Source organism: Colletotrichum orchidophilum (genome assembly GCF_001831195.1).
Source record: "Colletotrichum orchidophilum strain IMI 309357 chromosome Unknown Scaffold_22.1, whole genome shotgun sequence".
Classification (NCBI taxonomy): domain Eukaryota; kingdom Fungi; phylum Ascomycota; class Sordariomycetes; order Glomerellales; family Glomerellaceae; genus Colletotrichum; species Colletotrichum orchidophilum.
The window spans coordinates 299,347-315,272 of record NW_019172978.1 but is presented as its reverse complement, the minus strand read 5'-3'; the positions used below and the strand labels follow the sequence as shown (position 1 = coordinate 315,272).

The 15,926-nt window shown below is 54.2% G+C and overlaps 4 protein-coding genes across 4 annotated transcripts; 2 read left to right on the top strand and 2 right to left on the bottom strand.

Annotated features, from left to right (window-relative positions):
- Positions 1–204: 204 nt before the first annotated feature.
- Positions 205–1,135, top strand: CORC01_03663 (6,7-dimethyl-8-ribityllumazine synthase; the record flags this gene model as incomplete). Its single annotated transcript, XM_022615312.1, has 2 exons — positions 205–566; positions 742–1,135. Coding segments are annotated over 2 exons (756 nt in total), but the record flags the coding sequence as incomplete, so codon positions are not given.
- A 632-nt stretch (positions 1,136–1,767) lies between these two features.
- Positions 1,768–4,913, bottom strand: CORC01_03662 (uncharacterized protein; the record flags this gene model as incomplete). The annotated part of the gene is made up of 2 exons (XM_022615311.1): positions 1,768–4,363; positions 4,654–4,913. 2 exons carry the CDS (start codon positions 4,911–4,913, stop codon positions 1,768–1,770), a joined length of 2,856 nt encoding a protein of 951 aa, XP_022478237.1.
- A 5,337-nt stretch (positions 4,914–10,250) lies between these two features.
- CORC01_03661 (uncharacterized protein) lies at positions 10,251–10,508 on the bottom strand (the record flags this gene model as incomplete). Its single annotated transcript, XM_022615310.1, has 1 exon — positions 10,251–10,508. The coding sequence occupies one exon, from the start codon at positions 10,506–10,508 to the stop codon at positions 10,251–10,253; it is 258 nt and encodes an 85-aa protein (XP_022478236.1).
- A 1,672-nt stretch (positions 10,509–12,180) lies between these two features.
- On the top strand, positions 12,181–12,992 carry CORC01_03660 (phosphoribosylglycinamide formyltransferase; the record flags this gene model as incomplete). The annotated part of the gene is made up of 3 exons (XM_022615309.1): positions 12,181–12,589; positions 12,663–12,787; positions 12,849–12,992. 3 exons carry the CDS (start codon positions 12,181–12,183, stop codon positions 12,990–12,992), a joined length of 678 nt encoding a protein of 225 aa, XP_022478235.1.
- Positions 12,993–15,926: the final 2,934 nt, after the last annotated feature.

Genomic DNA, 15,926 nt, shown 5'->3' with positions numbered 1-15,926 from the left:
CCTGCAGCCAATTCCCAGGGGATGCCGAGCCCCGCAGCTTTCTCGCAGGTGCTAGGCACGCAAGCACCTCAAACCGCTTTGCCCCGCATCGCAAGGTCCTCCGTCCTCGTTCCTGACGGGAGCCAGCCCACCCGCCTTACCCGCCTTGCTAATACAAATGCAAATCCAAGCTGATTCCTAAGCCAAAACCACACCTTACATAGCTCCCCAGTTCCGAGCATTGTTGCCCACTCACCACTTGCCATCTTCAAACCTCGCCAAAAAACAAACTCCAACGACGGACCTGCGCCCACTTGTCGCGAAGAACCACCCACGAGACGTCTAGATACCCCCCTCCTTCACAAACCACCACCAGTCACAATGTCCGGCATCAAAGGACCTACCCCGCAAGAGCACGAAGGCAGCGCCCTGCGCGTCGGTATCGTACACGCCCGCTGGAACTCGTCAATCATCGAACCCTTGGTCAAGGGCGCCAAGGAGAAGCTCCTTACGTGCGGCGTCAAGGAGTCCAACATTGTCATCCAGTCCGTCCCGGGAGCTTGGGAGCTCCCCATCTCCGTCCAGAGGTGAGTGCAGCAACAGCCGCCGAAAAGAAGACGGCAACGAGGCGTCTTCGGGATTTCCGCGCTTCGCGATAGGTCTCCCAGAAAGCTCCGAAGCTCTTCTAGCCAACTTCCCGATTGGAAACACGACCTAAACCCCGAAGCTAGCTGATCATTTCCCCTCTCTTCCCAAATACAGACTCTACCAAGCCTCCCAAGTCCAATCTGCACAATCCGGCACCGGCACCTCGGCCGGCGACCTCCTCGGCTCCTCAACCACGGACCTGACCTCCCTCCCCACCGAGACCGCCGGCCAGCCCTTTGACGCCATCATCGCCGTCGGCGTCCTCATCAAGGGCGAGACCATGCACTTTGAGTACATTGCCGACGCCGTCTCTCACGGCCTGATGCGCGTGGGCCTCGACACGGGCGTCCCCGTCATCTTTGGCGTCCTGACCGTCCTCAACGACGAGCAAGCCCAGGCCCGCGCCGGGCTCACTGCAGGCGGTCACAACCACGGCGAGGACTGGGGCCTGGCTGCCGTCGAGCTCGGTGTCAAGCGCAAGGCTTGGGCCGCGGGCAAGATCGAGTAGTAAAAGAGCTTTGCACTGCCATCTTGAGTGGAACGAAAATGGGAGGATCATGTTTAGACGCTTACTGAAAAAAGTAAAAAAGATTCCGAAAAGGAAAACAAAAGAAACGAAATAATCATACCATGGGTCTGGTCGTGGATAGAGATCGACCCATTGAAATTTACCTCGTCATTTGGAAACAGATCATCTCTCTACTTTTTGCTCGACCCCCCCATGAGTGAATTAGTGGACTCGGGGCTCCAGAATACACCAAAGCTTCACGCAAGTGTAATCATAGCGAAACATACTTGGCTCATTTTGGTTTTTTTTTCTCCAACATTAGTTGATTATAGCACCAAGAGCTGTCTATCATGAATTTGTAAACAATAACCTAGCACTTTCATCCTGCTCTTTCACTTCCTCAGCGACGCCCCCTGCAACCAGATTCTCCCAGAATGTACACTTGGTGGAGGGTGCGCCGAATAAAAACCCTACACCAATCCGATCTCGAAAGAGAACCCAAACACGCCCAGATGCGGTGTGTGACGTGTCTTTGTTCCTTTTGGTTATATGTCCAGTCTTTTTATCGTGTTCCGAATTTCCACCTCTTCTCTCACCCTTTTCGTCCATATGGCATTGTCATCGTCTATACCCTATGAGATGAGTGCTCCAATCTCGCTGCCAATGCTCTTCTTTGTCCTCCACAGTCCCCTCTTCTTCTCCTTCTTGGCCTTCATCGCGGCCCAGCCCTCTTCGTCGTCATCGTCCGAGTTGCTGTTGGACTTGTCAGGCATCTTCTTCTCTTGCTGCTGAATGACCTTGGGAGGCTGGTCCCATCCCATGGCGCCCGACATGACCGACATGCGTCGGCCAGAGTCCAGGGGTTGGAGCGTTTGCGTTACGGGTCTGTAGCGGCCTGGTAAGCCCACGTTGCTGCGTTCCGAGGGTGCGATCGAGGGGGCATACCCGGCACCTTGAGCATGGATGCTGGGTGCGTACCCACCGCCACCGCCCATGCCTCCGTGAATAGATGGAGCGAATCCTCCTCCGGGAGGCTGGATCCATGAAGAGGAGCTGGGTTGCACCATGCTCATGGTCCTTGTTCGGGGGTCGAGTCGAGGGGGCTCCAGCATGGAATCTCCGAAGTAAGACTGCCGCTGGCTATCGTGAACGGAGGGTGTCCCAACGTGGCTCATGGGCCTTTGCATGCCGTTTATGTTCTGACCTGGAGTCGCCATCATCTGCATGAACTGCATCTGCATCTGCATGAACTGGTGCATCTGCTGGGTCATTTGAATCTGTGCCTGGTCTCCTGGTGTAAGCATCATCTGGGGCATTTGAGGCATTTGCTGCATCTGTTGCATCTGTTGCATCTGCTGCATCTGTTGCATTTGTTGCATCTGCGGCATGCCTCCCATACCACCATTCATTCCGTTCAGTCCGTTCATATTGCTGTAAACCATGGAGGCCGGAACTCCGTTACCAGGACCGACCGGGGCTCCCGTGAAAGGGTCGACGTTCTGAGCTTCAACATTAGGGCTTCCTCTGCGCATAGCCCGGGCCCGCTCTTCGCCAGCAATCACGCCGACAAGGCCGCCTACGACGGCCGGCTGCTGGGCACCGGGTGCGGGAGAGCCTCCGCCGAATGTAAGAGACTCCCGTGGAGGTCCGTTGATGAGACCAGCACCCAAGAACGGGTCTTGTGGCAGTTTTCTCGCAAATGCGGGTAGATGCCCACCGCTTGTGCCTCTCGGACCTGTTCCCTCGCCCATGCTCGAGCCCGGTCTCGCAGGCTGGGCGGGTTGGGACTGGGCGGATGACCGCAAATCAGGGTTTGAAGCCATGTTCAAGAGTCGGGCGGGAGGCTTGTTCTTATTCGGGAATCCGTGTGCAGCCAGGATGGCAAGCGGAACTTCTTCATCCTCCTCTCCTTCAGAACCGTCAGACCTACCCGTCAGTGGGCCCGCGGGAACGGTCAGGTTTGCGAGGTTTGGGGTGCTAAGCGACACCGAAAGGTTTGGTCGGGCGGCATGGCCAGAAGGGCCGGCCATAGGGTTCTCGCCCGTCACCTTCATCATCTGCTGTCGATAGACGGCCATGTGAGCCTCCTGCTTCTTCCTCTGCTTGGCTGCTAGCTTCGCCTTTGCAATGTCATCTTCGTCGTCATCATACTGATCCTCATCGTCATCGCGGTTGTCGCCGGAAGCCTTGACCGTTTCGCTGGTGTTGTCATCGCGTTCCTTGTCTCGGCGATACTTTTCGAATTCTGCGGGAGTCATAACTTTGTTGCGGGGCGGGCTGTGAGTGTTGTTGGATGTGTAGCGATGGGTGTTCGCAGGTGCCTTCGGCGGTTGTGCTCTGCTATTATCGAACATGTTCTCCTCCTCCTTCTTGCTGTCCGTTGCATCCCACGCTGTCGAGAATGTGTCTTCATTTCTGCGGAATCTCCCGGGTGGAGACGGGTTGCTAGGTTGACTGGAACCGCCAAGAAATCGACTGGCTGCCATTGAGTCCTTCAATAGGTTCGCATCTTCGTCTTCAATGATGTCGGATGGCACATTGTTGCGGAAGGCCAGTGGTGAGCCATGCCGGGGTACTGGCGGCGGTGCAGTGGCCGGGGGAGAGGTGGAGCCGGAGTGCAGCAGATTGTCATTGGAGTGTTGACTGCTCCATGAATAAGGCGAGGCCTCAACTTTGATGGACTTGTCTATCTTGATGGGCGATGGCTGGGGTTGGTTGACTCGGTTTGTTGTAAGGGAACGAGGTCCCATGTTGGACTTGTCGTTGCCGGGAAGCGTCATTTGGCTGGCTCTTTTGTCGAATCCGGACCCTTTGAACATGTTACCAAAATTACTGCCAAAGTCGAGGGCAAAGTCCTCTTCACTGAGCTTCGGCGGCGTAGCCGTCCTGTCAGTGGAATCCGTTAAGCCTCTCGGTCTGCGGGTATGATCGTCCTCCAGCGACGCCTGGGGAGGCAAGGGCGGCGGAGGCAGCGGATGATCGTCAAAAGGAACTTGATTCTTCTTTTGACCGCCAAAGGAAAAGGTTCTGCCGGCTTTGCTCAGGAACCCACCGGAGCTGTGCTTGGGAGCTGGAACTTCGGTTTGTGATTTTCTAATCGAGGGTTTCCATTCTTCCTGAGCCCCTTGATGGCCAAGGTCAGCCGAAGACGGTGTGGTCGAGACGTTGCTGTGGCGCGAAGAAGTATCTGTCGAGGTTGTTTTGGTGGTATTAGATGACCCACTTCCCCTTAAGCTGAGTCAGTCGACGTTAGACACAATCCTTGCCGAGGCCCTGAAATGAATTGGAGACAAGGGGGGGGATCGAGACAGCAAGAAAAAGGACCATCAGCAGCGCAACAATCCGCCGCAGAGTCCGAGACATGCCGCTATGGAATGCATGCCAACCCTCTTTTTCCTACTTTGCTTTCCTGGTCTCAATTACTTTCTTTCTCGATCCCACCTCCTCCTGCCCATCGTTGCCAAGAATGTGTTCTGAAATGGAAATGTGATTCAAGGAGAATGAAAGGATGCACATACCGGTTGTTCTTCACGTCAGCAAACATGTTGTTGTCCTCGAGAGACAGGTCCGAATATTGCTTGGGAGGAATTGCTGTCGTGGTTGCCTTGAGCAGCCTGTGTCCACCATCAAATGACTTTTGTCCTCCTACTTCAGTCCGCTCTAAGACGCGGAAGGACGTCGGCCTTTCTTTGGTCGTCGTCTCTAGCGGCTCATCATGGAACTCCTCCGAGTTGACGGTCGATCGCCGCCTGCCGAAAGAGACGGAGAATCTAGGCATATGGAGGAACGGCTATTCGTATTCCCTGGTGGGATAAAATAAACGTTGCACGTTTACACACCGAGTAGTTCGAGAGGCGGGCTTCGTAAGGATAAATCGCTACGAGTTTGTCCTTCGCCTCGGACTGGGGCCGCAAAAAAAATAAAAAAAAAAATAAAAAAAAAGGCGATACGAGGCGGGTCAGCCGATGTGGGATGACGACAGGTAGCTGAGGTTCGGGAGGGCTTTGTTTGTGGCTCGTGTCAGTACTTGGTGCGGAGTGTGACACCAAAGTGCGGTAAGCGAGGCGATACTGCGTAGCGGAAAGAATCCAGAATGTCAGCTGCAACTGCAATCCGTCGGTCGACTGGGTGCGCGTGAGGTATCGCGAGAGTGTGCACAGTATGCGACTGAGCTATGTGGCCCTTCGTGGAGACCCGGGGGACGGGGAGATGGGGAATGAGGGTATTGCGGAAAGGGTAGCCACCAGCAGCCTTAGCGATGGACCTGGGCTCAACAATAATGCAATGCTTCTCCCGATCGCACCGCGATGTCGCGAATCCGAGGGGGAAGCGTAGCTATGTATAGGCCTCGCCCGGTGGCTTGAGGAATGAGGGAGGACAAGAGGAATGGCTTGATGATGACTTACCCTAGGTGCCTGTCCAACGAGACAGAACGAGACGGCGAACAGTCGGAAAGGCGACGAGACGGATATTAGTCTATAGAGCGTATGCGAGGGCGTGAAAGCAGAAGCCGTATGATCTCATTCAAACTTTTTTTATCCAAACGCAAAGAGATGCAGAAAAGCTGGACCCAGACTACACAAGGCCAGAGAAGATGGAGATGATGGGCAAGTGGGTGGCGGGCGGCGGGCGGCGGGCTAGGGGATTCGCCGATGGGGAGGATGGAAGCTGGGGGATATTAGGATATGAAGAACAAATGGATAAACAGGAACAAAATCCGAGTCGTGGGACGGATGGGCACGACACGAAGTGATATGCAACAAATGATGACAGCAACAACGAGGGTCGGCGAAGCAGACAACGAGAGGTTGGAGCGGAAAGCGGGTGGGAATGTGGAAAGGAGGAGGCGATCCGATCAGTAAGTAATTAGGCAAGGCAGAGAGAGAAGAGCCAAAGGCACGGCTAACGCAGGCCAGCCAAGGGTGAGGGTCGACCAAACAGGGGCATGTCAGAAAGAACGTGAACAGGGTCCAGGAGACGAGAGAGAGGGAGAGAGAGCGAGAGAGAGATAGACAGAGAGAGAGAGAGAAGGAGAAAATCTGAAAGGCTGCTCTGCTTCCCGTGTCCCGCGTCCCGCGTCCCGCGTCCTTCGTCCTTGTCGGCCCAGTCTCCTGCTGGTGGACCGTGGTCTGGTCTGCTTTGAGCTCTTGAAGTACTTCCCTGGTTTAAACACCCAGTCGCAGGGCCTATTTTTATTAAGAGAGTGGAGAGACCAAGCAATAGTTGCTGGGAAGAGTGGGCTTGACGCAGCACTTCACGCAAAAAGTCGAGCCAGCCCACCACCGTTCCATTCACTTCATAAGCTCACAGCCTGGTCGGCCCGCTGCCAGCATACCTGCCCGGCTGCCCTACCTCTTTGCGCTGCGGGTTTTCCCTGGTTCACCCTGCTAAAATTCTCTGGACCCCAGGAGTTCAGGGTCAGGGATCCAGGGGAAGGGGGCGTGTGTGGAGAAAAGACGAGAAGGGGATGGGATTGTTGATGGTCTTGGTCTGAATGGAATTGGATGGGCACCTTGGGATGACGATGGGGATGGCCCGGAGATCGCCATCGCCATATCTAATCAACGCACAGCAGTCGCTCGTTGCGCGCCGTCCTGCTGAACTCTACCTTAGCCCAAGCCCGCGTGCTGCGTGAACCCAAAAGACCGGAAGGGAAGACGGGGAGATGAGAGACGCCTCCGCTTCCCGACGACGTCATTTTCTCAGATCCTCCAGCAACCGATCGCTTGCTCTCGTTCGCAGTGCAAGATGGCCCATTGCCCTGGGGGATTTCACCATTGCCTCTCTTGATCCTGGATTGAACCCTTTAAAGGAATCGCCCATTGGGTCTAGTGTCGTTGGGTGGCGCCCATCGTCCATTTCCCCTGGATCGCACACCCCTTTGGTCGTAATCATCCTCGGAGCGGCTTGTTTCTTTCTTCATGCGGAGTAGCGTAGTGGTCTGGACTACGGAAACTCGAACGTCGCACTGCGTCGTCCGCCGTAAAGGTTCTCGTTACCGATGCGGTACCTTTCCCCCCCTCCTCAGCTGCACCCGCCATCCAATTGCTACACCATGGCGCCCAGCCCAGCCTCTCTCTCTCTCTCGTCCCGCATGTCTTCGTTGCCCGGGGCTGCGAGGTCTCGACATCCGCTTAAATGATGGAAGCTTCAAGGAAACGCCACCAGGCTTTGCCCTGCCATGCAAGAGATGCCGTAAAACGAGGGCAGAACGTGCTTCTCCAGGTGATCGGGCGAATTTGACTTTGGAAAAGGAGCGATCCCGACGAACAGACGAGCGCGGACAAGCAGGAGGCTTTGCGTAGGGCAAGCAAACTGGTTAGTCGACTGAGGAAGCTGGGCCCCTTCCTCTGCCGGCAGCCTCGGTAGCGACTTGAGGTCTTCAAATTAAACTCGGAGCCGCCGCCATCCAACTTGGAAGACAAATGCAGGACGCAGGACGAGACTCCTTGGCTAGTGAGCTAATGGACACAACGGCGACCAGCAACAACAACGTTATTCTGGCTCATGCCATGTCTCATAATTCCTTTTCCGTCGGCAGGATGGGGCTTCGAAAAGTGGCTGCAGAGGTTGCCAACAGACGGCTGGTTGCGTGTCGAGGTATGGATATCTGGCGACCTCTGGTCAGCGACACCGGATCACCGCCACTCCTGAGTATTGAGGATGATGATTTGCTTCGAGGGGGATTGTCTCATCGTGACTTTGCATTTACCCGAGGCGAAGCTTGGATCTTGGATTCGGTCAACCTGCCGGACCCACGACAATGTGACAAGAGCACAGGAGACATGGTCGGGAAGCCCAACTTGAAATTGTCCGAGACCGATCAAAGCCGGACAGACCAAGCAATGATGGAGGCTTGGAATGAGAGGCACTCATGAGTGCGTGATCAAACAAATAGACTTGATCCATCTCGAGCTCGGTCATTCCCATGGAGACATAGAGTCTGGGGCGCAGGATCGATAGCACGTTCAATGACCCTGGCTCGGAAAGGGACATGGGGACGTCTCCCTGTCGTCGGGAGAGTTTCGGGTTCACGACGGTTGGTTGGCAGGGTAGAGCGAACGTCTGTTCCATACATGTATTCCGTAGGCCCTATCAATACAATATCTGACTTTTGATTCCTGGCGCGTCGCCCAAGCATGCCCAGACCGAGGAGTACGTCGGCGGGACAGGTAGGCGACGGAGACAAAACTCGGACGGAGCAGACTCGATTGTGTCTTCTGAAGGTCTTGTTGACAGCGTCTATGATGAACTCGACTCTCTGCTTGGAAGGAAATGGGAGGGAGCCATACATTGTAGGCGCCACCGACCTCAGGGCCGACAACCGTTTGATGCAGGTGTGGATACGGGACAAGATTCCATCGGCAGCCACAGGTTGCGTCTTCAAAGAGGGAGCGACTGAGAAGACGCTGGCGGAGTGTGTGGGAGACAAATCGAATGCCGATTCGCTGACTTGAAGAATCGAGGCCCTACGATGCGAGAGGGGGTGTGGATGAAGGGGAGAAAGGAAAATTGACCGGTGTGGGAAGGTTGGAGGCTCAGGATGAAGGTTGGCACCTAAAGTATCCGTACCTTACCTCAACTACATAAGATACCTAGTAGATACCTAAGTTTGGCGGGTGGGGTTGGGTGATGCAAGGTACCTACCTGGACCTCCGTCCCTCTTCCATGTGCCCCGGTCGCTTACTTACACAGTATAAGGTAGGACAATTCCATCCCGCAATCGCACAACCGGGCAAGGAAAGGAGCCCAAAGGCACAATTTTGGAGAAACTCTCCCGAATCTTATTTCAACTAAGGGTGTCGCCCTCAGGATGTCGCCATCCACCGGTAACTTTGTTCCGATCACGACTTTGGCCCACCTCATTTACAAGTAGAGGAAAAGAGCTGCCGGATAGGACGTACCTGGTGCTCTGACCTTGATAGCTTGGCAAGAGAAATTGAAGGCGAATAAGAAGAAGGTGCAATAACATCCCCGAGATGGGGCTCTAGCGTGACGCCACTCTCAGAGCCCCATAAGGTCTCCCCGAACACTGAAGACAATCCTGGGAGCTTGAATGAGGTAGTGGTTCCTTTAGGCTGTGTCTGTATCCGTGCCTACCTTACCTAACAGTTGCGATTCACCTGTACATGTATCTGTAAATGACTGACTGCGAACGACGGGAAAGAACGGTGTAGACAATTCGGGCATGTCTTTTGACTTGAGAGGGCGCTTCACGTGTTGATGCTTTTGCAACCCTTCCGACGGCCATGGCTATTTGCCTTACCAGGTAAGGCGGTAAGGTGCCTAAGGTACCTTAAGTAGGCACGTAGGTAGGTAAGGTAGGTAGGTACCTTATGACAGGTACACATGTGGCATGGTTACCTCCTTCATCAACAGCGGTGGCGTGCTCTTTCGCATCGTTCAAAAAGCAGGAAGGGACTAAACATAGAAAAATGAGAGAAAAGACGAAGGGATGTCCCGTCGGCCAGTCCCTACTTCTCTGTCCCTTCTTGCTCCCCCACCAGGCATCCACAAGGTCTGACGCGGACCACGCGGACTCTCTGGCTGTGTTTTGTGCGAATTATGGATAGGAATCAGGAACTGATGGCTTTCTGCCGCCCCCCTCAAGAGTTAATCGAGGCCGCTAATGAGGGTCTTCTACCTGGAACGGACCAACTCGCGTCTCTCCACTTACTTCCAGGGGTGCCAGGTTGCGAACACTGTCAGTCACTTTTTTCCATCTTCTATTTTCTGCACGTGTACCCAGTTACCTCGTATCGACCACTCGCGACCGTGGCTTATTTGCTCGATTTTCAATCCGCACCAGAAAAAAACCGGAGAGATGACTGTGGAAAGCTCTGCTACGTGGTGTATGCGCCGTCTCGAGGTCTTCAATCGGATAGGAAGCCTCACCTGCCGCATCCAGCAAATACCGGCCCTCCAACTCGGAATCCTGCCTTGGATAGTTTCGGCACAACGGAGAACCCATATATTGATGTAAGGCAAGTAAACAAGGCGACTTTCAATGAGTGCGTCCCAAGTGACTGGAGCAATTGGCGTGACCTGCCATGAATAGACACACGCCCTACGGTCACTTTCCCACTTACCATCCACCGCGCTGCAACACGGATACTCACTTCATGCCAACACCGCCTTGCAATCCCACCACGACGTTTCCATCTGTTCGGGGCAGGACAAAAGCGCCTCCGTTCCCGCGCTGCAACTGTCCGTTGCGCTTTAGGTCGTCTGCAGGCGGCAGGCCCGGACTGGAATAGTCAACTACCTTAGACGTACGGGTAGCAACCCGGCCAATCCTGTCCATCAAGGAATCAATCTCCAATATGGCATGGCCGAGATTTGATCGGGACAGGTCGACCCAATCCGAGCCCATGATGGTGACTAATTTGTTTTTGACCCGATCCGATTTTATCAATTGTCACTACTGCGGCTCCAAGATGCAAGAAAAAGGGAGGCAAAGGCAACATATGACAGTGACATTGGCACACCCTCGTCCATAACGGGCGGATTAAAGCTCCGTACACTTATTGCGCTGGCAGCGCCGCTACCAAATGCATGCCAGGTCGGAGCTCAAAAGGGAATATTCACGTCGCCTTGGATACCCGTGTTGGTTTGGTCCGTCGTGGTCTCGTCGGCTGCCTTGCCGCCCCAGACTTGACCCCTGTTTAGGAAGGTTTGCTCCTTGAGGGAATGGACGGTCAAACGGCGCCTTGCTGCTCTCCGCCCTCGAGGGGCCGGGCCTCTGTCCGTAGTCTGGCGCATGCGGGCGCCTCTGGGTGGCAGGGGTCAGACACCACAGATCTGACGATGGCCGCTGGTGGGCGCTTGGTTCGTGGACGTCCGTTACGTGGTTGGCCAAAATCGATGGTGATGCCATGGGCGGCGCGTGCTGTTCTTGAGCCCACATTCAATCCTGCCATATTCGATCTGGATGTCGACCATCTGATAGAGAACAGGCTCTTCAAGGATAGGTTTAACAAGCTCATGTTGTCAGAGTCATTTCGAGCCAGCGGCCTTTACTATCCACCTGTCAAGGCAGGCGTCGTATCGTCTACAATGACTTCTATCTTCAGACGTTCTACCCGACAATGTCCGTTATCGGAAGATTGCTCTTCGTTTGACGGAGCGGTGAAGTTCGAATGGGATATTTCCTCGACATAGTTGTCACTTTGGGTTGGTTTCCCTTAAAAGATACGAGCTCTTGGACCCCGTCTCACTATATTGCTTTGCCCAAGTACCTTACCATTTCAGTGGAAACGTTGAAATCCTCCCGGCCTTTATGTTCACGGTACCTTTTCCCCTGAATATTACAATAGTATGTTCTTTATAGCTAACCTATGCTATGGCATCACTCACGTATTTGAAAGGATCAACTAGCGCCTCAACTGACTACCGGCCAAACTCTTAAATTGGCGACGTAAGGCACCTGACTTGGGAGCTCTGGTCTGTTCCACTCGTTCGTTCCCTTTCTTCTCACACGTCATGCCGTATTTCAACGTTTGTTTACGTTTATGTTCTTCGTTTCTTTCTTATGAGGGAACCTGCAGTGCTCAGCAGTTGCGTTTGCAGAGCTTAGGGCGAAAATTCAGGGACCGGCTGGTAATAGCGAAGGTTCAGTCTTCCACCACACTTTGGTTGGTTCCCGCCCCGAATGACTGCCCGACCAATTGCAAGCTACCCCGCCTCACTCCAGAGTGTGTGCACTCACAATTTTTTTTCTTTCTGGCCAAGCACAAGACTTTTGAGTGAATCCTTGTGTGACGAATAGTAACGCTACACCGGACCGTATGACAGACATTTGACCCAAGAAACCTCAAGACCCACGAGGCCGGAAAAGCGAAACCTGGCTCTGTGAAACTAGCTTCAAAGTCGCTGCCTTGATTCACTCAAACTCGCACTAGGACACCAAGGTTGGTCACAGAAACCGCTCGCCCGAGACCGTCTCAATCAGCTTTCTCGAGTTTCCCTTCCAAGAAAAAGACTCAACCTCACCTCACCCACCCACCCCTCAATCCTCATCAAATATCCCATTCAACATTCCCACCATGTCAGCTTACGGACAATGTCGTCTCGTGGTCCTCTGCTCCGGTTCCGGAACGAACCTGCAAGCCATCATCAACGCAGTCGCGGACGGCACGGTGCCCCAGAGCAAGATTGAAAAGGTCATTGTGAACAGGAAGAACGCCTTTGCTGTCCAGAGGGCGGAGAAGGCGGGCATCCCGACGCGATACTTCAACCTTGTTTCGGGAGGGTTCACGGCCAAGGGCGAGAAGGACGAGGCCAAGCTGAAAGAGGGCCGTAACAAGTACGACGCAGCACTGGCCGAGGTCGTCCTGCAAGACAAGCCGGACCTGGTCGTGCTCGCGGGTTGGATGCACGTTTTTAGCGCTCCCTTTCTGCGGCCGCTCGATGCCGCTGGCGTCCCTGTTATCAATCTTCATCCGGCACTGCCTGGTAGGTCGTCTCTTTGATGGGAGGAAGGGGGGATTGGTTGATGAGTGGCAGACTGTGTGACTAATACCGCCAGGCCGTTATGATGGTGCCAATGCCATTGGCAGAGCCTACGAGGACTTCCAGGCCGGCAAGCTTGAGAACAACCAGACGGGTGCGATGATTCACTACGTCATTGAGACTGTAGACCGTGGAGAGCCTGTTCGTCTGCTCCAGATTTACCACTCCTTCTTGTTGTTCATAGTACTGACATCCATGGTAGATTCTCATTGAGGAAGTCGAGATCCGCTCCGGTGACAGCCTGTCAGACGTTGAAGAACGCATGCACAGCGTCGAACACGGTCTCATTGTCAAGGCCACCGCAAAGGTCGTACAGGAGATCTTGGAGAAGAAGAATCATCATTGAACAGCGGCAAAAGTGGCAGAGATGGGAAGCTTCGTGACACGAAACTTCAATGTCGTCATGCATCATCTGTTAGACACACCGCTAGGCGCCAGGCGAGCTTTGGGTTCAGCTTTGATTCAACCCTTTTGTCTCTTCAGCATGCAACGCCTAGCTTGAAGCTACTCCTGGTAGCTTACCAAGCTTTCTGGACCAGGTTTAGGCGTTTGTTGGTCCCCAGAATCATGAGGTACGAAGAGGCGTGGTACTAGCGCATTTGGCATGACGAGGAACCGGCCAAGGCACTTGTCTGCGTTGGAAGAGAGTCTGTCTCAGCGAGGTGACTGAACAAGGCGAGTTGTAAGGAAGCATGGCCCTAAAGAGGCGCCGAGAAGCTGGACCGGTATCACAGTGCAATGGACTACGAGGCCACCACTAAGCGCCAACGTCCCGTCATCATCCAAGACAGCCAAAATCGGAACTTTAATGATCCAGCTTCAGTAGGAAGACCTATCCAAGACGAGGCGCCGGTAAAGAGCGTCTCGTGAACGTGATTCGGTTCAATAACGAAGACTTAAATGGCTACCTATTCGTCTTTTGAGAATGAACGCCCAGGCCCAAATCGGCTCAGGTTCAGCCTCGCGCCTGTGTCCGGCCAGCAACCAATGCCGAAGTCAACAACGCACCCATGCAATTCACAAATTGCGTCTTTTCAATTTCGCGGGGTGGAAAGAAAGAAATGGAAGCCGGAGCCGGAGCCGCGTGGAGGACCCCTCTTTCCGCTTCGACCAGGTAATGGTGGACAAGAAGTTCGCCAAAACTTGCTGCAAATGAGAGATGCGGCTCTGCCCAATGTTCTGCGGTCCACGGCCCGGGGAGGGGGGAACCGCTAATAACCAACTTCTAAAAAAATAAAAAAACAAATTTGTGAGGAGCCAATGACGAGTGCAGGCCAGAAGGAATCGGGAAACTCAGGAGTTAAGCTTGGGTTTCTTGAGTCCTCTGACGTTGAACAACGACTACTCTCTACCTATCTTTCTGCCTTCTTCCTTGACCGTATACTCCATACGACTATTCGTAATTTCTGGGTTACCATCTACATGCCGTAATGCCAAGCCCCAGCGCTATGCAGCATCGGCACAAGAAACCCCATCGTTGTGCCTCGGACTTTTCCCCCTCTCATGCCGGAGTTGAGATGGAGACAACCTTATTGTCCCTCTAGTCGATATGCTGCGCCTCGGAACGAATCCCAAAGACCCAAAATCTCAGGAAGGGGGGAGGGAAAAGCAGGGTCAAATGAACAAACAGTTGCTGTTTGACCTACTCTTGGCAGTGCTCGAGTAGAGCTTCCTTTCGGTAAGTGATGGAACGGTTCAGACAGTTGGATACCTGAGGTAGGGTACGGATAACGTGGTAGTATGTGACCTTAGTCAGTTGCTTTCCAGAGTTGGCTTAGCCGAGCAACACATGGGCAATACGGGCCGGGGGAGAAAGCAAAACGGGGCGAATTGGATCGGAAATGGCGGTAAAGGGCAGGTTGTGTCGGGAGTCACTAGCCACGTTGGGGCGGTCCTCAACTTTTATACTCAGCTCTAGCCGAATCAATCTACACTAAAGAGTTGAGAAAGTATTGGCGCGACAGCTATCCGTATGTGTGCGCGCGAGGGTTGACTCAATGGGACGCGCGAGAGATATGAGGGGGGGGGAAAGAGGGAAAGAAAGGGTTGGCGGGTAATGATGCAGTGAAGGCATGAGTCTGGCAGCTGAAAGGTCAAACATAGTTCCGAGTACCGCCAAAGTTGTATGTTGACTGAAGGTGCTCAGCAACCCACGGACTCTGGCACTTTGTGCAACATCAAGAGAAGCGTCCATTCACAGAAGCAGGACGAGACACACTGGCTCAGCGAGCGAGCCGAGTGGGGGACATTGCGGAAGGCCGACCGACACTGGCTCAAAAGGCAACTTGGCGCGAGGTGGATGTTGGCCCGTGAGGTCATGCTCGCCCACCCATTCAGAATCCTGCTAGTTGGTTGGCTGGCGTCCTTGGAAATGGAAATGGGCAAACTTTTAAACTTTTTTTTTCTCTTGCCCTGAAGCCAGGGCCGGGGTTTCGTTCTTCGGGTGGACAGGAAGGGCAACTCCAAACTAGGTAGGATGCCTAGGTAAAGCAAGGTAGGGTCCCTTGCCTGTCTGCCTTGCCACGATGGAACTCCCTCCCTTAGTTGCCAATCCGCGTACCTCAGCGAAACGGTGAATGAGAAAGAGCGAGAGCGAGAGAGGGAGAGGGAGAGGGAGAGTGAGGGAAGGAGTCCCAAAGGGTGCCCAGAGGAGCAACAGCAGAATCCATGGCGTTGCGCAGGTTCAAACACCAGTAGCCACTCCTCCGATACAACATTGGTCGGGTCTGCCAACGCCCGTACCATGAAGCTCCCCAAGCGTCTCTTGGTCGTCGAATCGCAGCCCCGGGAAGCTCTAGGCGAGCGTGAGCTCTGGAAGGTCCCTGTGTGAGTGTAGTGGTCCCTTCTCGCCCCATCCAAGCTAACCCCACCGGGCCCCAACCCACTGTCTCGCCGCGCCTTGCCTTGCCTTGCCGGCTCTCGTCTCCTCAGACCCTCCGGGTGCATCCTCCGTCACTGGGGGGTCGCCTTTTTTACATGTCCACGCGCCGGGTCCTACACAGCTTGGAGCTATCTGCTGCACGCCGACCATGAGATTGTCAATCTCATCTATTATCTTGGCCCTTTCCCTCGCATCGCATCGGCAGGTAATCTACCTTTCTTCTTCTCCCCCTTCTTCTTCTTGTTCGTCCTCCTCCTCTCTACCTCCTTCTTCTCATTTTCGCTCCATCTACCTACCCATCCGCCAAGCTCCGCTGATTCCCTCTTCTCGTCCTCCCCGGTCATTTCCCTCCTCAATTCGACCTAACGTCATCGCTTCTCTTTCTTTTCCCCGGGCCAC